The following is a 24,247-nucleotide window of genomic DNA, read 5'->3' as shown; positions in this document are numbered from 1 at the left end:
CAATCCCTCCCTACCCTCATGTCTCCCAGCACAGCTGGAGGTGAAGCGGCGCTCGGGCCTGCCCCGCCGGGGCGGCCCCTCTCGGTGCGGGGGCGGGCGCCGGCCCCAGCCCGCTGGTGGGCACCGGCCCCAGCCCAACGAGCAGCGGGCCCGCCACCGCCGGTGCCGGCTTTTTGGCATCCCTAATCGCGGCTGGCCCCTGTGATTGGCTGCGCGGCTCTGACCCCGCTCGGGCTCCCGGCTGGGCGGATAAAAGGGGCCTGAGCCGGGGGCTCCCAGGCATTCCCGGAGCGGGCACCAGGGACCGCCGGCCGCAGCATGACGGGCAAAGCGGGCGCGGCGCTGGCCCCCAGCCTGCCCGGTAAGCCCAAGCCCGACGGCGCGGCCGCCGCCCCCGCCGCCCCGCCGCCGCCGGCTCCGCCGCCCCCCGCGGCGGGGGCCAAGCCCAGCTCCGGGCCCACCCCTCCCCGCTGCACCGGCTTCGGCATCCAGGAGATCCTGGGCTTGAACAAGGAGCCGCCGTCGCACCCTCGGGCTGCCCTGGACTCGCTGCCCGCCGGGCACCTGCTGGCGGCCCGCTCCGTTCTCAGCCCCGCCGGGGTGGGCGGCGTGGGCATGGGGCTGCTGGGCGCCGGCGGCATCCCCGGCTTCTACACCCAGCCCACCTTCCTGGAGGTGCTCTCCGACCCCCAGAGCGTCCACCTGCAGCCCCTGGCCCGGGCCTCTGGGCAGCTGGACAGCAGCCAGACGGCCAGCTCAGGTAGGCACGTCCCCGGTCCCCGGGGACCCTGCCGCACCCCACCAGGGCCTCCGCCCGCTCCCGGCAGCCGCCGGCGCCCGGTACCCCAGCGGGAGGCCCCATGCCCGGCGGTGGGAAGGCGATTTCGTTTCGGTCCCGAGGAGAAAGAGTAGGGAGGGCGGGACCGTATTCCGCCCCCGTCCGGGACTTGCAGCCGCGGTGTGATGGCGCGGTCGAGGGCGCCCGGTTCGGTGATGCGCGGAGCCCCGGTGAAACGGCCACCCTGCGGCCCGGGAGGCCCCAACTCGTTGCCGGTGAATTAGGGGCCGCTCGGCATCCCTTTCTTAGACGGCAGCAGCCGCCTGCAACCCTGCCCGCAGGCCCCGCTCCCAGGCCGCCGCGGGTCCCCTCGGAGCAGCAGGCAGCAGCGCCCGACCGCGGGCGCAACACCCAGCCTCCTCCCGGGAGCGGCCGGAGCCGTCCGAAGCGGTGGCCGGCCCGGGAGGCGAATGCCGTCCCCGTCCGCAGCACGGCCCTCCCGGCCGGGAGGGTGGCGGGGAGCTGCGGGCAGCAACCGGGCCGGAACGCGGACCAACCCCGGCCGCAGCGGCGCACAGCGGCGCCCATCGAAATGCGGGTCCCGGTTCCGTCCCCCGCTTTCTCCCTCGGGGCAAAGGCAACGCCGCTCTGCCCTTAACACCCCCCGGCAGGGACACTTCCGGGGAGCGGGGGGCCGCGGACAGACACCAGGTCTTCCCAGGATTTTTTATTTTTCTGGCAGCTTCATAAACCTCAATTTTTCCCTCCCGCTCTGGTGTTTCTGCGGCGAAGTCCAGGATTCCCGGCCTGGGGCAAGCGGCCGCGGGTGTCCGGCCGCGGTGGGGGGGCTGCAGCTTCCCCATTTTCTTACGATTTTGTTGAGCTCGCCGGGCTCTGCATTTTAGCAGTGATACGACAGCAATCCCAGCAAACGATTCCGGGGGAGAGAGGGGAGAGCGAGAGCCCTGTCTCGGCCCGAAGGGTCGATCTCCCCGAGCCGCTCGGACCGGGACCAGCACCGGCGCCGGAACGGGGAGCAGCGCTGGGACCCGGACTGGGGCCGCGCCGGGCTGGAAGGAGCGGCCGGCAGCGGGCCCCGTCCGCAGCGCGATCGCAACGAAAGCTTCGGCCCGAGCCGCCGGAGAGAACGGAGCCGCCGTGTCCGGCCCTGTTTGGGGGTGCCCAGCGGGGAGGGAGCCCCAGCCCACGGCCGCTGCCTGTCTCTCCGCAGATTCCGAGGATGTCTCCTCTAGCGACCGGAAAATGTCCAAATCCTCCCTAAGCCAGAGCAAGAAACGAAAGAAGCGGCGGCACAGGTAAGCGAGCGGCTGCCACCCCACCGGCTCCCGCCGCCCCCCTCCTTAGGGCACCGGGCACCGGCAGCACCGAGTTCCGCCGCCCCGGCAGGCCCGATCCACTCTCGCCCCGATCCGGCACGGAGCGAAATACCCCTCCCGGCGGCGGCCGCACGAGAACCCCGGCGCCCCTGCGGCTTCTTCCCCGGGCCCTTTCCTTTTTTTCTTTCTCCCTGTCCAAAATAAATCGGAATTGGGGATGTGCCTTTAGGGAGCGGAGGGATTAGCCACAGGTGTCGTTTTATTTAAATTTTCTGGCTGCGGATCCGGGTAGACGGAGCCGCAAACCCGAGAAGACCGTGGGCATTTGGGCGGGATGCGGATCTCCGGTGTTCGGGGGAAAAAAAAATCATCAACCTCTCTGAAATAATCAAAACCGTTCCTTGCACCGCATACGGCAATCTTAATATTGGCTGTCAGCAAGGGGGATTTTCTATCGATGATTCAAATATTTTATTACTTGTAAATAAATGTTTTGACAATGGATTAAATAGTTGGGAATCAGACACAGCCCGCAGAGAAGGTGAAGAAGGCTGGAGAATTGGTTAAGGAAACGAAGATCTACTTTGGGAGATCCGGAGGGGAATTGGTATCCCCTCGGGAGTGGTCAGGACTTGACTTCCCAGCTTGAACTGACTTCTCCCACAGTTAAAATGGAGTTGGATTGTCTGTGCCTTATAAACAGGAACAAAAAAATCCTGTGCTGTGTCCGAAGAGTCAAGACAAAAGAAGGCCAGACACCATCCACCGAGGGTGATTTAGGAATAATTAAATCAATCCTGCCACGGTGCAGGAATGGTGGATTAGAAGATGCCCCAGTGAAAGCTTAGGAGGATGCGGGGTGGAAGGAGACTGACTATCCCAGGAGACATCCCGCTATGTGTGCAACAGGAGGCTTGGTCTGGAGGGCTCATGCCAAACCCGGGGTCCCTCACCAGGCGAGTGCTCCCAGTTTTGGGTACTTTGGAGTAAATGCAGGTTCATTTTCTTGGTGGACTGGACAGGGCTGGGTGAAAACATAGCAGGGCTTGGTGTACAGATCACGCTCTGAATGGGAGAGAGGAAACGAAATTCAGATTTGTTTTATTTTATTTATTATTCTAGACAGAAACAAACCTGCAATATCTAGTTGTAGTCGTATATTCTGTAATAAATGGTTAAGACCTCTAGTATCAAGAAAAGGCTGGGAGATGACAGGCCAATAGCCTGCAAATATTTGTGGCATAAAAATACCAAAAGAGACAGTGTATTGTGTATTGCGAAAGGGACAGGGGCTACCCCAGGGATGAGAGCTAAAAGGGGAAAACTTCAGCTGAATGTCAAGTAAAACCCTCCCGCCAGTGAGCCTTGCAGGGCTACGGTGCTCTTGTCAGACAGGAATGCTTGAAATCTAAACTGGATAAAAATTGGAATAATTTTTCCTGTTGTCCCAGAGAGAGAAAACACATGAGTTAATGTACCTCTGCTGTCCCTAGAGTTCACAGATTTGTTGGAGCTGAAGAAAAACTGTTTGAAGAGAATGGATTTAGGAGTTAATTTAAAGAAGGATCTGGCTGCAGGCAGATCCCTTACATTTGCATGCAGCTTTTGTTAGTAATGCTGTCGATCTGGTGGAATCCTTTCAATTCTGAATAGCAGAGGATATTTCTGAGATTTTCTGTTTATGCTCTCTGGAACTGCAAGGTGTTTCTGAAATTTGGATGTATTTTAGAGACTTAAAGACTTCCCCTCACCCCCCGGCTTTTTTCTCTTTCCATCCTCCTTCTGGGAGCTACATTTCTTAGTTTGACAATGTATTTATGTGTTTACTATGAACAAAGGCTGCAATTCGTTGTTGTTATTTTTGGTGATGGCGTTTTGTTTGTTTGTTTGTTTTGCTATTGGAGTGGTGTTAGTTTTTACCAAAAATCTCATTTTGTGTACCAGGGCGGTTGGAGGGTGGGAGTTCTAACCCTCGGGGGAGTGGAAGTGGTCCAAGAGCTCTCATCCAGCCCCCGGAGAAGGGCTTTCATCCGTCTCGGCTTTCCAGCTGCTGATTTTTCAATCTGATTGTCCCGAGCTGAGAACTGGCTGCATAGAGGCGGGTTGGGCTGCTGCCTGTCCAGGGCGGTCCAGGAGGATTTACAGAGAATAACGGGGTAATGCAAACTGGCAGAGAGCAGCTAATGGGATATGGGCGTAGAAGCAACCAGGGTGAAGGCAGAGGAAGGGAGATGGCACCAGCTCTCATAGGGAAGGACCGATGAAAAGCAGAGAGGACCAGAGTGGATAAAACCTTTGGAGGATTCAGCCGAGGACTAGAGCTCCGGGGGAGGATTATTTGCTTGTGGAGATTGAAAGGGCTAAGGACCAGCAGCTGGGGAGGGGCTCAGCACCTTTCCAGTCGGGGTGCTGAGGGGATGCCGCTTTATCTCAGTGTGGCTATCGAAGGGTTAAGAAACCTCTGGATGCAAGAGGAGGAGGGGGATGGTTTTCAGCCAGGCCAGGGGTGGGTGTCTTGTCCTGGTCGCTGCTGGTTGCTGGTGCTGGCTGCTGGGGAGGGATGTCTCCAGAGGAAAGTCCCTGAAAGGGAAGGTGATTTGTAACTGTTTAAAGCGCTGTCTTCTTCATTTTCTTGTTCTCCTTTCACCTTGGCACCTGACCTTTTGTGCACAGAAGGATGGGAAATGGGGAAAACACTATTTGTTAGCAGGTTACCCAGGTTTCTGTAGCTTCTATGTCCATTTCTCTGACTCTTCATCATCTTTGCTTCTTCTTCATGTATTTTTTGATCAAAGAGTTTTACTCCCCTCAGGACAATCTTCACATCCTACCAACTGGAAGAGCTGGAAAAGGCCTTCAATGAGGCCCACTATCCTGATGTATATGCTAGAGAGATGTTGGCCATGAAAACAGAGTTGCCAGAAGACAGGATACAGGTAATCATATCTCTTGAACCCCTTTATTCCGCCCCTCAGCCATGTTCATTACCCCTGCTCTTGATGGGTAGGCAGCCAGATTAGCTGTTTTTAGCAGATTTGGATTTGGTGTTTGTGTGTCAACATATTCTGTGTTGTACTGGTGATTTGGGTGGATGGGGGAGGGTGGTATGTAACAGGAGGAATCCTAAATCATTGAAAGGGAACTGGTGTGTGAGGAAAGACCACAGTGTTTTGAGTTCTTGGTGATACAGGCAAGAAGAGAGGCTCCCAGAGAGCAGGTCCAGGTGGGCAGGGCAAGGGGTTGTATCTGCTCCTCTGGTCACAGGAGGGTGCACAGGGCTGTCGCAGGCAGCTTGTACTGCTGTGGGTAGGACCGCAGTGCGGAGGTGATGGGTGAGTCCCAGGGAGGTGTTGTCACTGTCTCTGAATATTCACTGCATTTGCCCCTTCATCTGAAGCTTCCCTGAAAATCTCTGGGGATAATTTTTTATTAATGATTTTTAATGTTTGGGGTTTAATGGCATGCCAGTCCTGCCGTGCCACTGTGAGGAGGAAGAACAAGGCCGCGTGGAGCATCACCGCTGTGTAGTGAACCCCCGGTGGTAAGAAGCAGCCTGAGACACAGGAGTTCATGGCAGCCAGTGTGCAAGCAATCGCTACAGCCCAAAAAGCCTCAGGAGACTTACAACTGCCGTGTGCAGGGTGGGAGGCAAAATGTGCTTGGACAGACCAAACATGAAGTTCACAAAGGTGGACTCCAGCAGCTTCTGCTGCCTCCCTCCGCCCCATGCCCTGCTCCCAGGTTGCTGCACAAGACACAGCGCTGTAATGGCCAAGCCTTGAACACATATTTGCTAGTACAGGTGACATTTCTTGGCTGGCTGGGGATTAAACTGGCCTGGTCCCCCGCACAGTGGCAGTGGCTGCCTCTGTGGTTGGTGCATAGCTGTTTCTACCAGAATCACTGGTCTGAGCGCCATGTGGTGCTGGGAGGGTCCTGGTGTCCCTGGCTCCTCTTTCTGCTGCTTCTCCTCATACTCATCCAACACCTGTTGATCTGTTCCTTCAGCCTATGCTTTCTCTTGGCCAAAGAGATGGCCCAGTAGGCTGCTCCCTTGTGGGTTTGGAAGGTAGCTCGCAGGGCACCCAGCAAGATAGCACTGATGCTGGAAGATGCTGAGGCATGACCCCGTGCAGGAACAGGGAGATCCTCCCAAACAAAAGTGCAGTTCTTTTTCTCTCAGTCTTGAGCTCCTCTCACTACCCCCATTCTTGTGCTCAATCAAGAGTGACATTTTTATAAAAGCAAGTTGTGCTTCTTATCCTGTTGTGCTGGCAGGACCCCTGGTGACCCAACAGCTTGTAGATAACCTGTGTGCTGACAGGATTTCAGAAAAAATAGCCCATCATCTGAAAACCTACCTGATGCGTTAGTATTTTGCTCTGAGCAATTGGCCCTGATGCTTTGCCTGTAGAGAGTGCGAGCTGGATGGAGAGTCACTTCTCCACATGTGACCACGTAGGATATCAAGTCAAGAGGGGAGAGACCCGTCAGGAGTTTAGTGTAGTCTGCATCTACCATCTGACGCTGGGCTAGAAAGGAGATCCTTTTAATTTTCATAAGGGATCTTTTCAAGCAAGAGGTTCATCTGGTAGCACCGTGTCCATTGGCTTGCAGAGGCACCATTCCTACTGTAGCCAGAGCCGAGGGCTCTCACTGTGGCTGACGCAGAGGGAGTTGTTACAGCAGACATTGCAGAACTGAGCACTGCATGTACTGCTTCAACATCTGCAGCATCCTTCTAGTCCTCAGACTTAGTGTTTTATCTCATTTAGAAGTGCAATAGTGGGTAATTCATTTCAGGTCGTGCCGTCTTGCTGCTGGCATGTCATTCTGCAGCTGGCTAATGAACAACTGCCAACTCCTTCCTGTACTGCAGAGTTTTTAAACCTAAGAGTGATCCCTCTGCCCCAGAGATCTGGTTAGACTTGGACAGCAGAAGCACCATGTGGTGTGGCTGTTCCAAAGTGTTGCTAATGACACACATATTCCATCAGAAAGTGCTTGTGAGTGACACTCTTTTGCTCATCATGAAAGGGGAAATAATGAGAAACAATAGAATTTCTGTGGTATGTGTTGCGTGAGAGCACAAGTACCATGCCAGGGTGAGCATCAGGGTCACATAGGAGTCCTGAGCACCACTGATGAGGGACAACTGTTAGTTCCCACTGACGTTCCCAGGGGGTCAGCACCCAACTGTACCTTATCACATAATCCATGATGTTTCCCTGTCCATGCTTTTTTTTGTGCCACAAGCTATGACAAGATGATTCCCAGCCTTGGTCACACTTCTTGGTATTTAACCTCATGTTCCTTTTCAACTTTAGCCCCTTTTGTATGAGTCCAATTCTTTCCCCCGTGTTATGTTCACACTCTTTAAATAAATCTAATCTGTTCACCTGTTTTCTTCTCCTGGCTGTCACTTTTGGTTTTCATCATTGCTTAAGCAAGCTGTGAAGATCGTTTCTTAAATAATTCTTCATAAATGACACACTAGTCTCTTAATGATGTAGTTCTTCTGTGAAGCCCATCCTACCTGTCAATCTGTCTGGAGATAAGGGACCACATGTACACCGCATGTGTTCTCACCAGTTTGGCTGGACTTTGAGTCCTTGTTGAAACAGCCTTTGATTAGCACTGGTCTAACAGCTCCCATATTTATTTCTTCCTGTTTATCTAATTCAGTCGCTTCAAGCTATGTTTAGACACATATTGTTTTAAAATCCTTCAGTGTTCTGTGTTCCAAATAGCATTTTATTAACTTCGGCTAACAAGCATAATAATGGCCCTAGCAGCTCAGACATGGGTGAGACGTGGAGGTTAGAGAAGAGTGTGAGAGCAGGGCAGGTATCTGGTCATACATACGGCCTCCCAGAATTTGAACACATGTAGGTATCTCAACATCCCACAGCAAGGAGTTCCACAGCAGAACTGCAAAAATGAAGTAAATCTTGCTTTGAATCTATTAGCATCATTTAATGCCCCTTGAAAGAGACAGCTGACAGTGAATTTTTATCCCCTTCTTCATAATATTTGTAATTTCATGTAATTTTTTTTTTTTTTTTACTTGCATGAGCTTCTAACTGCTTGAGGGAGCTTATATTTTTGCATTTTCATTGCAGCTTGCAGTTCCTCCCATCATTCAATATTGTTCTCTCCCTCTTGTAGGTCATTAATGAAAGTGTTTTCTAAGATTGTGCGAATATCACATGCTGTGGGCTTTCACAGCATTTCATGTGGGTTCCCACTGGATCCACACCTAAGAGTGATATCTACCCCTTATTTTCATTCATGGAATTATTTCTCAGGAGGTAGTAGTCAAAGAGAAAATAAATCACCTATGAAATTCAATATGAAAGTGAAATTCAAAGACTGCAATTGAGAGAATGATATATAGGAGCTGCTTGCATTTAAAACCTTCAGCAGAACACTACAAATAGCTATCAGAGGCCAAGGAAGTTATTGGTTTGAGAGAACACTGAATTCAGGAAAAATATTCAAATCCTCCATTTAAAGAGAAGATGAACGTGTATTTTTTTTCAAGGCAGCACTCTTTCACATTGCATGCATCTTCCTTCTGTATTGAGCTGGCTGCTTCTAGAAGGAACACGAACATCCTCACATTAGGAAACATGGGAAAAGAATTTAATTTTCCCAGTGAGACACTTTGCACAATTCAGACCAGATGTCACCATGGCCATTTTGCAAGATGCTTGAAAAAGACTGCATCGATCAAAGTATTTGAAAGAATATTCAGAAGAGTTGAAGTGCCGATATTAAAATAAACCCAGACCATTCTGTAAAATCCAGGCGTGGTAAGTAGATTCCCGCAGGGAAGTATATCCCTAATGGACAACCTGTAGTATTCAAAAGCTTGTAAATATTCTGACATACGACTTAAATCAGCATCTTTCTCATAGCAGTTACTCTCAAGTGTAATATATAGATTTTTAGGTAAGTTATCCTCATTGAATTTACTAATATGTGACAGTTCCAAACTTCAAACACCAGTATCTACAATATTAAAATTCAGTAATAGTTTGATTTGAGATTATGGAAATGACTGTGTATTTGTCATTACAGTATGTTTCCTACTGGTCAAACAAATTGAATAATCAGTTTAGTATTTCCAAAAAGTAAGATCCTGACTGCCATTGCAGGGACACTACATTCACCTTTTAAGGGAACTCATAAATTAAAAAAAAAGATAATTATAGTGCTAAAAATTGCCAGTCCTTGTCCTTAAATTATTGTATGGCAATTATGTGGATGAAGTGGTTTGGGACAAATAAAATTGCTCACGTAAGCGAAAGGAACCCCAAAGAGATGCTAGTGCCATGTTTGAAGGGGAAGTGATTGTCTGTGTATCCAGCAAGCTTTGTTAGGCAGCTAAGAGGTCAGTTTTGGCTAAAACCAAAACCAAACCAACCAAAACTCTAATTGAAATGTATTATTTTAGGTGTTATTAATTAAGACATTTCAGTATCACTGTGTGTAGCCCTTTAGGATTTGAATGGGGATGGAGGAGTCAGGAGGGGCGGTCACCTGGAGGGAAGCATTCCTATCAAGAGTATTTTCCAGAACAAAAGACTTACTTTGCTTCAGTTTTGCAAAAGCGTTCTGTATTTAGAGGTGAATGTAATTTGGAAAAGCCTGAGGCACCTGCATTGCATAGAGCAGGAGCTCAGGAGCGAACCCATCAAGTCCCCTCAAGAAACACGATACAAAGTGTGAAGGAAAAATGGGTTTTACACAGCTTTAGCAGCTCTGACTTCTCCCTCTCCCGCCAGCTATTCTTGCTTGCTGCAGAGCGTTGAATTGTATGTGTGACCAGTGTAAGTGTGAAATGGAGGTGATTGCTCCATGTGGTCACTGACCATTCCCAAATCTGTGCCTGGAATGGCCACCAAGGGATTTCTTAGTGCTGCAGAAAGCAGTGGTGTTATTTGTTTTCCTAAGCTTGTGCTTACCACTATTACTCTCAATAAGTGGAGCCCTGACTATTCTTGCTAAAACTTCGGGTGACTCTTCCACTTAGAAGAGAGAAAGGCCAGCACAAGGCAATGTGCCATGGGTTCCTACCTCTATCTCTATATGGCACAGTCATGGAGATCAGGGAAATTACCAGAGCAATTAGGGTGATTTGAGACAGATTACTGAGGTGATGTAGATGTTGAAAGTGTTGTTGCTGTGTGAGCCAACCATTCCAATATATTATTTCTTTTTTTAAAAACCCTGCAATCCCTGCAAGAAGTTAATAATGAAATAGAGCTGAGCAGCTTGTGCTGGCTGCCTTTGCCAATAATTCCTGAGCACTGGGGCAAGCCATGGTACTGTGATACCAGATAAGTGTCATTAACTTCCCCTATGCTTTTAAAAACATAGAAAGTGTACAAGTGAGAGTAATAAAACTAATTAAACTTACTGGCTTGGTAAGAATATTGTTATGAGTGTTTCTTGTGGCGTATGGTCCATCTCTGCCACCCTGTCTTTAATTGATATGTGAGGAGTTCATCCACTTTGCTGCCTCTTCAATAGCATGCTTATTTAGTTGATCTAAATTCACATTCATTTCCATTTTTTAATTAAGATTTGTATAATTTGGCCCTTTCCATAATGGAGTGTTTTCATTACCCTTTACTATGTCTCGTTTTCAGTCCATGTGCTAGAACTTTATTTACAAGTTAATTACCAGAGCTGCAAACAGAGTGTCTGGGTGATGGGTGAGCACAGTGGCCCAGATGACCCTTCCCAAAGGGATCAATATCTGAAAAGTCTTACACTGTATGCCTTTGGCCAGAGGAAGAAAATTAGATGGGAGACAGGAAGCAAAGAGGAGGCCCAGGAACATCTCTTCGGCTTACTGTGAGGTGGAGACCCTCCTGCTTGTCACTAGACCATGTGGGTTACCTGCCCAGTTTGTGGGATTTACCTTGCTACAGCTGGTAGGTGCAGATAAAATGTGTTTTCAGTGCAGAGATGAAAGTATAGAGGTAGGAATATTTTGTATACCCAGGTACCACTTTATCTCTCTGTGTTCAGTCCCTGAGTTCCTTCAGCCACAAAGCAACTTTCTAAGTGTGAGTGAAAATCAAATAAACCCAACCCTGTCAGTCATTGTTTTCTACTCTGTTTCTTGCAAGATGTTTATGCATGTCACAGCATAAAAGACAGTGTGATCTGGGTGTGCACTACTGGGAGGGAAGCGGGGCTTTGCAATGACAGCTCTGTCCTTGTTCTCCCCATGGTCTGGAGACACCACCACTGGGGGTCAGATACCATAAAGTGTTGGGGCACTGAAGCTCCCTGTGAGAGCAAAGGCAGGCAGGCAACAAAACATGCTGTAGCCCATTGCTGTGAAGTGCCTTGGCAAAGACTTTCCCCATCATGGCCAGGACAATGAGAAATGGCTCTGTAGTCTTCATGCCAGGCTGTGACAACTCGGGCTCTCTTCCCTGCACTTATCCCCGTTTTCTTAACAACCATCGTTTAAGGGTAACACTTCCCTGACTTAGCTTAGGCACTGTGGCTCCTTGATTACTTAAGCTTTTCTGGGAACACTTGCCTAAATCTCTGTGCTGGGAACACTTGCATTCACTCGTCCTTTTTTCTCCTCTGATGCTGCTGCGGTTTTCCACAACTGATTTTTAAAAAAATTATTGGGCAGTACAGCAAGGTCAATAGTTGATTCTCCTCCAGCCTTAGGATACCTGGCAGAGGGACCAGCTGATGGTTGTGTGTTCAAGTTTTCCTTTAATGACCCTTTATTATGAAGTTTTTATCCTTTCCTGACTTTGAATGGAGATTTCTTTAACAGTTCAATAACACAGGCACTTTAGAGACATGGTTAATTTACTCTCCCCTTTATTTCTTAATGGATCTATTTTTCTCTATAGTGTTTATCTTTTAACCTGATAGATCTCAACAAATTATTCTGATTCTTCTCTGGCGGCAAAAATCTCCTTTGCCTTTTAATTGTCCTTCTTTGTGGATGTTCTGCTAACCAGGTTTTGCACAGGCCTGTGCAGAAATATAAAAAAATACTACCATCTTCCTCATGCACCAGGCTGTGGAGAACTAGACATACAGATGATGCTGATCTCCACTTGCATGAGGCTGACGGGTCCTTCTGTGGAGGAGAAAAGAGGAACTGAGATGGAGAACAAACTGTTGCTACAATAGCCTACAGAAAAGGTGGCTTCTAGAGATGACCTTCATCATAGAAAGCATCTTAGCCTGGGTGAACTAAGCGTGGGGCATACCTGGGAATGCCCTGGTGAGCTGGATGTGCTGTCCTGGTGTGAGCAGCACCCATGAGTGGGCTGCATGTTGCCAGCTCTGCTGGTCACACCATCAGCTGTGCTGTGCTCTAGGCCAACCTGACAATGTCAGCTGCAGGCATCAGTGGCATGGCAGTGGCAAGTGCCTGAAATGTGAGCCTTTTGCAGCTGTAAGGCATCATGTGAAATCTCCTGGAGTCATGAGTTACATGAAGAAGGTGAAGGGCACACAGAGCTGTGGAACAGGTAGAGCCAGGAGCAGACACCTGGTAGAAGCAGAGCTCAGAATGGCATCTGGCAGCCTGCATGGAGCCATAGATCCAGCTAAGCTGCGGGTCAGCTGTCGTTGCGATCTGACCATGATTAAATCAGTGTCGCAGGGATGTGTTTGCCGTGCAGATGTGCTGCATAGGTTGAGCATGTGCTGAACCACTGATCTCACTGTACCTACCATGCATTTTGTGTGCACACTTGTTTTCCTCTGGGTAAGACAAGAGCCCTGCAACTTGATGAAGTTCTCCACTTTTGAAAGGTTACCTGCCAACGAATGAGAAAACATGTCACCACATGAGGTGGCAAGGCCAGGTGAAAACCCCAGACTTGCCAAGGGGACACAATTTAAGACATGTTCCCTGGTTAAGAGGGTTTTTACAGCTTTGGCTGCGTCAGTCAGATAAATTGCAACAGGTAGCTCTTGGCCCATGTAGTGCTTTTAAGAGCCATATTCAGAGGCAGGCCTGGCCTGCAGGACCAGTGGCATGATAACAGCACATGCGTTTTTGCTGGGCGCAGTATTGAGCCTGTATTCAGTGTGTGCCCTGTGCTAATTTAGCTTAGAGGAGACCCAAGCTCAGATGATCCATCATGCCTTTGCTCGAGAGGGATGAGTACTGTCTCACAGCTTGTGTCAGTACATCTGGTTGGACCTGTTGGCCAATGCATTACCAGGAAGGGCTCTTGCCGTGCTATGTGCAGGAATTGCTCTTTCTAATGTGAGCTCAGAAAGCTCTTTCACAGTGTTTAGTAAGGGGAGGGATGATGAGTCCTGCAATCAGCCATGCAGCCCATGTGCAACCTTTACTGCTCTCATTTAACTTCATACCCACTTTACACCAGCCATAGAAAGTGATGTCACCATAAACAGTGCCAATAATTTTTACATTACATTGAAAAGACAGCAACAAAATGTTTCCAGGCTTACACAAGCAGTACAGTCTCCACCACAACCCTGGAACAAGAAGTTTTCCTGGTGTGATTACTATAGTGGAGGGATTCAGGGAAGCCAGTTAGACCTTATACTCTTGTGACAATTCATTATAAAGCCCTGGAGCCTGTAAGTGCAGATGGGAAGATGCTCTGAGGAAGATATGGGGCTGTTCTTTGCAGTGCTCACATCCTCAGACTGAACCTGGCCAGAGCCACTAGCCCTGTCTGATACAAGGGTGAGGACATCACTGTTTTATCGGAGGAGATTTTTGTTTTGACTGCTCTCATTGTAGAGATTTGGGTTGGAAAAGAAGGTAGAAAGGGAGGTGTGAAGTTGTCAAGAGGAACTGAGTGCTGAGGTGGTAGCAGGGCATTGGGTATGGAGGTGAACTAGAGGTGTTTTCTGGTTTGCAGCTGGACCCACCAAAGGACTTCAAGTGGGCAAGTGACAGGTATGCTGCTGAGCATGATTTTAGGAGCATTTTCCTGCTATGAGGGGGGATAGTGGGCCTGACCGAGATTTTCTAATCTGAGAGAGGCAACACCAGTATGTAGGCAGGGTGAGGAGGCTGCAGTGAGAAACGGAGCTTCTCTGAGCCAGTACTTTGCTGTGAACTGACAGGATCAATCCAGAGCAGTGTGGTGGGGAAGGGATGTCAGCAGCTACAGGTTGTTGGTGTACATGTCTGGGTGTTTCCCACAGCAGTAAATACCATAGAGAGGAGAGATTTGGTACATGAATGTGAGAAGTTCAGCTTCTGCATGGTTCAGCCTGAGATGGCTGGGTCCCTGGGAGAAGAGTGTGGTGCTGGATGGACATAAGTGTGTTGGGTCAGAAAGCCACCAGCACCATCACATCAGGTGGGACCATGACAGCAGATTACAACCCAAGGCAGGGAGAAGTCCAGAGAGCTCCCAGGCTACCTCTCCCAGGATAGGGTTTCTCAGCTGTGTTCTCACTTGAAGAGCTCAGTATTGGAAATGGCTTCTTGGCAAGGATTGTACAGAATTACAGTTCAGGTCCCAAAAGCCAAAGGTTTGCTCTGGGGGAATTGTCAGAGAGCAGAGAAGTTGGTGTGAAATGCCTATTAGTCCGTGTGCAGGGGAGATGGTCTCAGCGTTGCTTCTGGGGGTACTTGGGATTTTGTCCCTTGACTTAGTTGCTGGTTTGTCTACATCAGCGTGTGGCTGCACCCCGCAGCTTGGGGCAAAGGCATGTGCTGGTGTGTCCGTGTGTCTGTCTGCGGCTGAGCGGAGGTGCATTTGCCTGTGGCCATCTAGTGGACACTTGAGCATGCACTGCTGCGGGCTGGGACCAACTTGTGCTCAGTAACGCTTTTTACTTGAAAGATCCATGTCGAAATGCTGTGTCGAAGGCAGTATATGAGATTTGATGAAGCAAAATTTCCCCATTATCTACCCTAGAATCTTCCTTTAAGGCAGGGTTGTCAAACTCATTTTCACCAGGGGGCACATCAGACTCGCAGTTGCCTTCAAAGGGCCAAATGTAATTTTAGGAGTGTATAAATGCAGGAGTAGTGGCCCCTGGTGAAAATGAGTTTGACATCACTGTTTTAAGAGATGAATGCTTGGGTGGGGAAAATAACATTTTTTTTAATTAGAAAGACAGAAAAAGGCCAATACCAATTCTTCTGTCTGTGTGCTCCAGCTTGGAAAGTGGTAGCTAAGAAAATGAGTGTAATCAGTGAAAATTTTAGGTTGAAACAATACAGAAACAATACTCAGTAACACCCTAGGTACCTTAAAATATCCCTTTGCTAATTCAGATTCCTGGCTCGTGGCCAACCTCAGGGAGACTTCTCTCAGACAATGTTTCAGGAGATGATTAGGTAAACAAACTAACTAATATGATGAATGCGGATAACAAGGACACATTGAGTCGCGCATCCCTTTGCAAATGAGAGATTCCTCCTACTACAATTTGCTCTTCTGCATCATCAATAATCTGAAGAAGTATCTGTCATCATCTGTGATTCAGAGGAGGAAACTGGCAAGAATAACCTTGCTGGTCTTGACTTGGTAACGCTGCAAGCCTGCGGTTGAGCACGGGCTGCCTCAACTTTGCTTTGGGCAATGGGCACTGAGGGTGAGAATTAGATGATGATTAAGGTTAGAATCATCCCCATTTATAAAGCTTTGAAATGCTGCTGATTTGGGCAAGGGAACCTCAGAAGAACAGGTATGTGGCACAGGAAACAGGAGATGACACTGAAGGTGCTGGCATTTGCTGTTATCTTGGGTCATAGGCTTTGGCTGCCCTTGGAGGAGACAGTGACAGTGTGATGTGCCCAAGGGGGTTAGAGGGTGTGTGACACTAAACACTGACCAAATGACAGGGATTGAGTTAATGGGCAGATCCCCTCTGAGTGAAGTGTTATGTTACCACCTTCTTTTTGTCTGCTTCACGTTGGGAGCAGATTTTGCAAGGTGATGGGGTTTTGGTTTTGCATCTTTTCTATGCCCAGAGGACCAAAGCCCATGGATATGGAAAATACTGGAGTTCCTGCAGCGTGTGCAGGCGTACCCAGCCTGCAGCATGTAATGTGCAGTGAGCATCATCTTAACCTGCTGCTGGTGCCTGAAGGGCATCTGGCAGCCTTGTCAGAGGCTCACTTGGCTGCTGGCGCTAGCCTGGTCATGGCAGTGACCCCGCCACGTCCAGCCCTTGGTGTGCCAAAGCAGCACTTGTGGAGCCTCAGGAGCAGCCCAGGAGAGGCCTTTGGGCTGCTGAACAGCAAACATGCACACATGGGCTGAACTTAGATGTTAACACATCTCGTGGACAGCAAGACAAACCTGTCCTCTTCCCTCTGTTGTCCATTTTTTGAGGGTCCCTGGAGTAAGCTTCCCATGTTTTACAGAGGGTGCTCATGTGATAACAAAAAGCTGTAAATCATTGTAGGATGCAGCACATTGGTCCAAAAGACAGCTCTGCCCATCAGATTGTGATAGCATTGCCTGAACATCTGATGTGCTTCAGTTTAAAATTAATCAGGGGGCTTCACCACTGCTCAGGAAGTGTGGAAGCACAAGCACAATTCTTCACTATACCCTGGGCTGGGCAACAGAGAACCAGATGAAAGCAAGTGAGAAGCCAGGTGCATGGTACTCAGCCACGTCAGTAACGCATTTCACAAAGCTGAGTCAACCTACGTGATGAGAAGGGACAAGAGGAAACATGGACAAACCTGAACATTGCTTGAAGCAGGCTGAATTTTACAAAGCCAGGGGAAGTTATAGAGTAGATATCTCCAAGCAAAGACAACAAGCAGTCAAAGTAGTAATGGAATACCAAAACCACGAGTAAATGTGTAAGTGTGAAACTCTCTCAGTGAAAAGTGAGATGCCAATAGTAAATAACTGCATATTTAGAAGTGGTGCCTGATGTACCAATACAGCCAAAAATACCTCAGAATTACTAAAACTGGTGTGTAATTCAGCTTGGAATCAAGTCACAGGAAATTTATGATGATAACACATCAAGAAATTTAAAGAAAGCAGTAACATCTTCTTCCAGAAGAAAGTACCACTGCTGGAGCCACCTGAATGAGGGCAAAATCCTGAAAATGGGCCACGGAGAATAATTCTGCTGATCTGAAATGGCATGGGGGCTGCCAGCATCATGCTGGAGCTCCTCCTTCTGTGCTCCTTGAGATGGGCTTGTGGCAGAGATGCTGGGCTGCGATCTGATCCCAGCAGTGTTCCGTATTGAGCACCACTGGTTTCACTCAACTTCATGCCTAAGATGAAGATATGGCTCCTGGTATTAAAGCAAGATGGTCAGTCCTCCTGATTTCTGTTCTGGTAGAAATTCTGAGATTTCAAACTTTCCTTTTGCCTAGTTAAAACTGATAGGAAATTCCCACCAAATCATAAAAATGGGTTGGGGGAATCTCAGTATGATCTTATTGAGGTGTTGATGTAATTTTGATTTTCCCATTTGGCTTTAAAGCATAGATTTTGCATGTCATAGGTGTCCAAGATTAAAATACAGAATTCAAAATAAAGTCATAGATAATTTTGATTACACATCCACTGGCCGGACGCAGTTTCTCCTGTGGGACTGAATCTGCATTTTTTGATTGAAAATCTTCCACCGGCCCTAGTCAAAATTGGACTGCCAGCTGGCAAAGCTTCTGCTGGCTCCAGCGTTTGCAAGGTCCTGCTGTGGGAAAGGGGATGCTCTGCGGCAGCAGGTTCAGTGGCAGCAGGCAGTGCTGGGGCAGGCTGAGCCCTGGCCAGGGATCATGAGCCATGGGGAAAGATGTTTGGGGCATCAAGACAGAAGGCAGGGGAAAGGGAGAGGTGGCAAAAGCATCAGTGAAGAAGCACCTGGATAAAAGAGCATCGAGTGGAGATTAAAAAGTTGCCCACTTGGTACTTGATGGAAAAACCCCTTTCCTGGCTGAGATCTCAGGTATGGCAACTGGTGAAAAAAAACCCTTTGTGTAGAGCTGAGCCCTGCAAACTGCTCTGGGTACATGGAAAGGTGTCGCTGCAGCTCCAAACCAAGGCAGATTTGCAGGTGCCAGCTCTTGGGTTGTGTAGGAATTTCTCCCTGAAACCAAGGGAAGTAGAGAGGAGCTCTGTGGCAAGGGATGTAATTGTCCTGGTTTATCCAGGGAAGAACAGGCAGCATCCCTCTGCTGGAGGGGAATGACTCCCTTGCCAGCCTCACCATAAACCCCTGTGGTTCCTTCTCACCCACCAGACCACCCCACCACCCCTCCAGCTCTGCCCTATGGCCTCTGGGAGTGGGAGAAGCGCATGGCCTGGGGCGAGACCCTGCCAGCATCCTGCCGACTGCACATCCAAAAAACCCCTGTGTCACCCAGGCATGGAGGCGGAGAGAGGCAGCTGTGCACTCCTGAGGGTCCTGCTCAGGTCCTTGCTTGGTGGATTGTCAGCCATCCATGGTGCAGGGGTTACAAACTGGCAGTATGAAAGTGTAAATCTGACTGTTCATCATGCAGAGGAGATGACGTGTTGTGAAGCAGCCTGGCTGCAAAATCCCCTCTGACAAGCACAGAGTGTCTTCTGCTGGGAGAAGCTGGAATAACAGCTGTTGGGACCACCACCCCACCCACCCACAGAGTTTCCTGCGGGGCCAGGCCTGTTGGGCTCCTAGGAATGGCGAAGGCTGGTTGTCACTGGCGCTAGCAAGCTGTCGCCAGGGCTAGCAAGCCACTCACCTACCCTGCAGCTCTGTCCTTGTACAGCTTCGGTGCTGGGCAGGTTCTGTCTGCCCAGTTAGAAGAGGCGAGCTTGCCTTGCCAGCTGAGAGCAAGACGTCACCTCACAGCATCAGTTTCATGGTCCCCACAGCAGAGCTGGGGCTCTGCCCCAGTCTCCCAGTGCTCCTCACTGCAGCCTGAGCTCCCCCACAGCAATGGGTGGTGGGGACAAGAGAGGGTTAAGCTGTCAGCTCTGTAATGTTAAACAGGTGTCAAAGGCACCTCCATATATCTGCAGATTGAAATCAAATTCTTTGCAGTATAAAAAGATAAATTACCCAGGCGATTCCCGCCTCATCCCACTCATCAGACCAGCGCCAGACGGCAAGCAATTTTTTTTTTTAATGTGCTAACGACCTAATCAAGCAATCAAGTCGGAGAAGATTGCGGAGTGACCCCGAGCATCCATCTGCCAGAGAGACCCCGCCATTCATTTCCATTCTGCTGTGTACTTTCCGGGAAAGGGAGGGGAAAAAATAGAAAAGAAAAAAAAATCGTAAACAAATTAACACCCAATTTTCTGTGAGTCTAATTAGTTAAATGAGGAGGTGTTTGAGGTGTCCGTGGGGAGGGAGGGGCTGCCTCTCAGAGAGGGGCCTGGTAACTCCATGGCATTAATTAGCGCAGGTCAATGGTGTGGTTCCCCGGGGACCAGCTGCTTTAATTTCCCGTGATATTTCAGTGCCTGAGGCCCATCGATTCAAACTGAAATTAACTTATTTTTCAATCAGGCCTGGGCTGCCCCTGGGGCTGACTCTTCCTTTGCCTTCTTCTGAATAGACCTCAAGCAATTTTTCATCTAAAGCTGATGCCTCTGCTCAGCGAGAAGGGAGGGGAGCTGGAAAGGGAGGAGGGCAAGGGAGACAAGAGGAATGGAAATCGGAGAGAGAGCTAATAGATTTCTGCCAGCATCCCCCACCTCCACCACCATTGCCACCCGCCTCTCTGCTCGCTGCCCCCCAGGTCACAGCTCAGAGATTATTCTGCCAATTTTCTGAGAAGATGAGGGGCTTTTCAAACTGGGAATTCAGGGCACAGTGCACAGCTCAGCTTCCTCCTTCTCCCGCCTCTCCTGAGCATCCGCCCCCAGCCCAACCCTCCCCGCAGGCACCGCTGCCTGCAGCCCCGTGCCGCAGCTCCGACACCCAGTAAATAATGAAAGAAAATCCCAGGCACAAGAGCCAAAAGCCGCTAGAAAAAAGCGCTGCTATGGCAAATTAATTACATCCTGCAGGGAGGGATGGGATCTGCTCTTACACTTGGCCCTGCAAGGGAGGGAGGGAGAGATACCCAATGGCTGCTGCATGGGGGAAGAGGTTATAGTGCTTTTGGGATGAGCATTCACGTGTCTGCCTTCCTGTCACTGCAAAAGCACATGTGTGTTCCCATGGGTGAAGTGGAATGACACACCAAAAAACACATTTTCATCCTTGTTGTCCGCCCCAGGTTTGGTTCCAGAACCGCCGGGCCAAATGGCGGAAGAGGGAGAAGTGCTGGGGCAGGAGCAGTGTGATGGCTGAGTACGGGCTCTACGGTGCCATGGTGCGTCACTCCATCCCACTGCCTGAATCCATCCTCAAGTCTGCCAAGGACGGCATCATGGAGTCCTGCGCCCCTTGGCTCCTCGGTAAGAGAGCAGCCACTTTCATGGGGGATGGCGAGTGGGTCGAGACCAAGTGGGGGGATGTGAGGAAGAAGCCAGAGCTGTGTTGAAAACCCAGGTGGAGGACAGTGAGGTGAGGTCCTCCTGTCACCCTCCACCCCCCTAATAGCCCTCATCAATAGGGTCTGACTGCTCATTCCAAACTCCTGATGGTTCTTGGACCCTGATCTGCAGGATCTGGTTGGGGCAGGAATTTGCCACCCATGCTCAGGCTGGTGTTAGCCTTGACTCCCATGATGCGAGCATCACTTGCCCAAGGCAGAAGGCCATCCCAATCTGACTCACCCAGCCCCACGATGCTGTGTAGGATGCTGGGACCCCCAAACATGCTCTCCTAGCCCCAGGTCCCAGGGGGAACATGCTGCTGCCTTCTATTGCTCTCAGTACCTTGAGGAGCTGCATTTCTGTCTGGTTTTGCTTCGTTTTCTCTGCAGACATAGAGGTAGCAGCTACCTTACTATGCTCCTGCTCTTTGCTTCCTGCTTTCTGACTTTTTGGGCTGGTTCTGCTCCCAAACTAATGCCTGGCACCTTGACAAAGGCCTGTCCTGTCCTTCTATCAGTGTGAAACTGAAAGAGGCAGAGGGGTGGGTTGTGTGAGGAGCAGGTTGATACAGGAGCAGGCGATGGGAGTTCTCCCTCCCAAGCCTCAGTGAAGCTCAGGCAACTGTGCTGCTGTCTGAAACCCTTGTTCTCATGTAGGGACAAGTTAGCTTTAGGTTCACAGAGAGAAATGAAAGGGAGAGTAATTACAGAGCTTTGGGGGCAGACCTGAGGCCAGGGGTGCTGGGGCCAGGCTGCCGGAGCTGGTGGCTGCCTTGCCTGGACTGCCCTCGCATGGGGGCCAAAGTGAGTGCCTCGCCGTTACTGCTGTGTGAAGCAAGGGTTTCTGCTTTTCCTTAATTCTGGCCTCTCTTTATCTTTGCTGTTTTCAGTTCAAGATGGCTTTCCCATGCCCAGGCGCTTTTCTAAACCCGAATACCAACAATTCTTTTTAGGGATGCACAAAAAGTCTCTGGAGGCAGCGGCTGAGGCGGGGAGGAAGACGGAAGTGGAGCGCCAGGCCCTGCCCAAGCTTGACAAGGGAGACAAGGAAGAGAGGGGCCCGGATTCCAAAACAACCATTTCCCAGGAGGAACTGAGAGAAAACAGCATTGCTGCCCTCAGGGCCAAAGCTCAGGAGCACAGCACCAAAGTCCTGGGGACCATAGCTGGGGAAACCCTGGCCCCGGGCAGGAAGACGGAGACAGGGGAGGGGGCGGCTGTGGCAGAGGATGAGAGACAGATGGAGAAGCTGAACTCATCGCAGAAGGAGGAGAAGCTGATCTAGGGGAGGGAGAGGCAGCAGAAGCCAGCCTCAACAGACGTTGTGTCCTCTGGGGGCTGCATTCCCCCTTGGACTGCCAGGACCCCCGGCTGCCCCTGCCCAGGGTGCGGGGCCACCAGTCTCTGCGTTTGGGGCTGCCTGGCAGGGGCGACCCCACAACACATGCCCCTGCCCCTCGCTCCTCCACCCTGCCGGGCTTTCCTCACCCCCCCACCCCTTCCTTTTGGGGGACTGGGAAGTGACCCATCATAGTTGCCACCTGAGAGGACACTGAGGCTCTGGGTCCCTCCAGCCTCACCACCAGCTCTGGGGCTCTCTCCTCCTGCTCCAACCCAGGATCCCATCTGCCATCTTGGAGTGAGCCTGTCCCCTGCTGCCATGCCCCTCCTTGGTGCACATCTCTCCCCAGTGCTGCCTGGGTGTCCCATCCCGCCATGCCCCAGGCAGACCTGACACCTTCTCCCAGCCATCACCTCTGCCTCTGGCCCAGGCCACAGCAGGACAAGCCCATGGCAGTGTTTGCATGAAATGGTGACTCTCCATCCAGGGTGGTTTGCACCTTCCACCTGTCTCTCCCCACCCAGTGCTGGTGTCTGCTGGGAAGGGGCTGTAGCTTTAGAGTGGTTGAGTTTTGCCTCCATTTGGCAGGAAAGCAGCTTTAACCTGTCCGTGTGGCAGCCTGGTCCCACTTGGCACCTCGAGGTGACCCCAGCCCATGCAGCTGGCCACTGTTGCTGGGTCTGACTCTGCCCCAAACGCCAAAGCCCTGCACCCTGTGGAGTGACCGAATGGTGAATTTATTTACTGAATACATTAGTCCAGGTGAGACAACATCTGCCCAATGTATTTATTGAATTAAATTTGTCCAGCTCGCCCTCTGAGTGTTAAAGGGAATGACAGCCATGTACATCCACCCTGATACACCCCATGATGTGTACATATGTCTCCCAGACAGCCCCACATGAGCACACGCAGACCCATGAAGCCAAACCCACTCCTGCGGTACCATCACCTTCCCATCCCAGTAAGGCACTCTTTTCCCCTGAAAGCCATAGGACAGTGACTTCCAGGTGACCCTTTCTGTCCTGCTTTCAGTTGTGAGCACCCTTTCCCCAAAGCTACTGTTTTTCTTCCATCAAAGGTTAAGCCCCTCCATTCAGCCCTTGTTTGTCTTTGTCCCCCAGTCGTTTGACGTGTTAGATGATAGCCCATGGTGTGTAAATAATGTATATACAGTGAGAAAAGAATTCAGTATTGAGGTGTTTGAGATATGGAGCTGTAACAACTTCTAGTCATCCAGCATCTGTGATTTATGTGCCATTTTCTGTAAAGATATGAACAAGAATAAAACTAAATGGGAATACTGTGTAAGAGTCTGGCCAATGATGTTCAAGGAGGGGGAATTCAGCCGAAGCTGGGAGCGGGTTGGACATTGGGCTGTAGCTAGAGAGAGATGGGAGCTCCAAAGGGGCACAGAGAGGTCTGCATCTTCCTCCCCACCCAGGCAAGGAGAAGACAAGGCTTGGCTGCCACCCTCCCTTTGCAGTGAAAGACAAAGCTGAAAGGGGTATGCTTGTACCTGGAGCAGAAGTTAGGCATCATGGCATACAACTGGTCATGGAACAAGTCACTTCAGCATCCAGAACAGCCCTAGTCACCCGGTGTCACATGTTCCCTGGCATCAAAGAGAAAGTCGGACCTTCGGACAGGCTCAGCCTCTGCCAGGAGCAGGCGGTGGGGCCCAGCCAGCCCTGGGAGCAGAGGTGGCAGCCAGATGCCGCAAGCACAGGGGAGCTTGTTGCGTGGGAGTGGCAGAAATGGGTTTCCAGCAAGGCAGGCTTCAGTTTGAGAGCAGCAGGAGCCCATACTGAGGTATCAGAGAAGAAACCAAGATTTGCCCACCCTGCGAAGGGCAGTTGGGTATGGTCTGATGGAAACACCTGATGTCTTACAGGGGAAAAAGGCTGAGGCAGGGCAGACATGCAAAGGAAATGAGAGACTTTGCTTGTGGAATGATGAGACTGCTTGGGTTTGTCTTTGTGGAACAGCAGTAAGCCCACAGGACTGCGTTTTCCTGGGGTGACAGAGCCCTCGTAAGTCCTGACGTAGCTCTAGGAGCAGCTCTGATACAAACCAGGTGTGTGGTCTGGGATGAGTGTACCTGCTGTCAAATAGCACCTGTCTCCCATATTGGTGTCCAGCCTGTTCACCCAAGATATCAGCCCTGCAGACCACCAGAGGTGTCGTACTATGAAGAACACAGAAGAGATCTACCAGCCTCTCATCACTGCTGTAGATCCCATTGGTGTGTCTGGCTGAGAACAGCCCTGCCTGCAGGGAGAGCTCTCTTCTGCTCTTCTCTTGTGCCCTCTAGGAAGGGAGGGGAACCTGGTCAGTGAAAT

At 50.4% G+C, this 24,247-nt stretch overlaps 1 protein-coding gene across 2 annotated transcripts; it reads left to right on the top strand.

The window, feature by feature from the left end:
* Positions 1 to 271: 271 nt before the first annotated feature.
* VSX2 (visual system homeobox 2) lies at positions 272 to 23,216 on the top strand. 2 transcript variants are annotated; one of them, XM_065063958.1, is made up of 5 exons: positions 272 to 760; positions 2,010 to 2,094; positions 4,928 to 5,051; positions 20,303 to 20,483; positions 21,454 to 23,216. In XM_065063958.1, exons 1-5 carry the CDS (start codon positions 319 to 321, stop codon positions 21,846 to 21,848), a joined length of 1,227 nt encoding a protein of 408 aa, XP_064920030.1. In that variant the 5' UTR covers positions 272 to 318; the 3' UTR covers positions 21,849 to 23,216. The 2 variants fall into 2 exon arrangements, with proteins under 2 accessions (XP_064920030.1, XP_064920031.1); XM_065063959.1 differs by having other exon boundaries at positions 277 to 760; positions 21,517 to 23,216.
* Positions 23,217 to 24,247: the final 1,031 nt, after the last annotated feature.

This window comes from Columba livia, chromosome 5 (assembly GCF_036013475.1).
Source record: "Columba livia isolate bColLiv1 breed racing homer chromosome 5, bColLiv1.pat.W.v2, whole genome shotgun sequence".
Lineage (NCBI taxonomy): Eukaryota > Metazoa > Chordata > Aves > Columbiformes > Columbidae > Columba > Columba livia.
The sequence above is the reverse complement of the archived record's forward strand: the minus strand, read 5'-3'. Positions and strand labels throughout refer to the sequence as shown.

What these genes read in the sequence shown, in the direction of transcription:
- VSX2 (XM_065063958.1), top strand. Translation starts at nt 319, where the DNA reads ATGACGGGCAAAGCGGGCGCGGCGCTGGCCCCCAGCCTGCCCGGTAAG. An exon ending in CGAAAGAAGCGGCGGCACAG is followed by an intron (nt 2,095 to 4,927) that starts GTAAGCGAGCGG and finishes TACTCCCCTCAG; the next exon opens with GACAATCTTCACATCCTACC. An exon ending in TGCCAGAAGACAGGATACAG is followed by an intron (nt 5,052 to 20,302) that starts GTAATCATATCT and finishes TGTCCGCCCCAG; the next exon opens with GTTTGGTTCCAGAACCGCCG.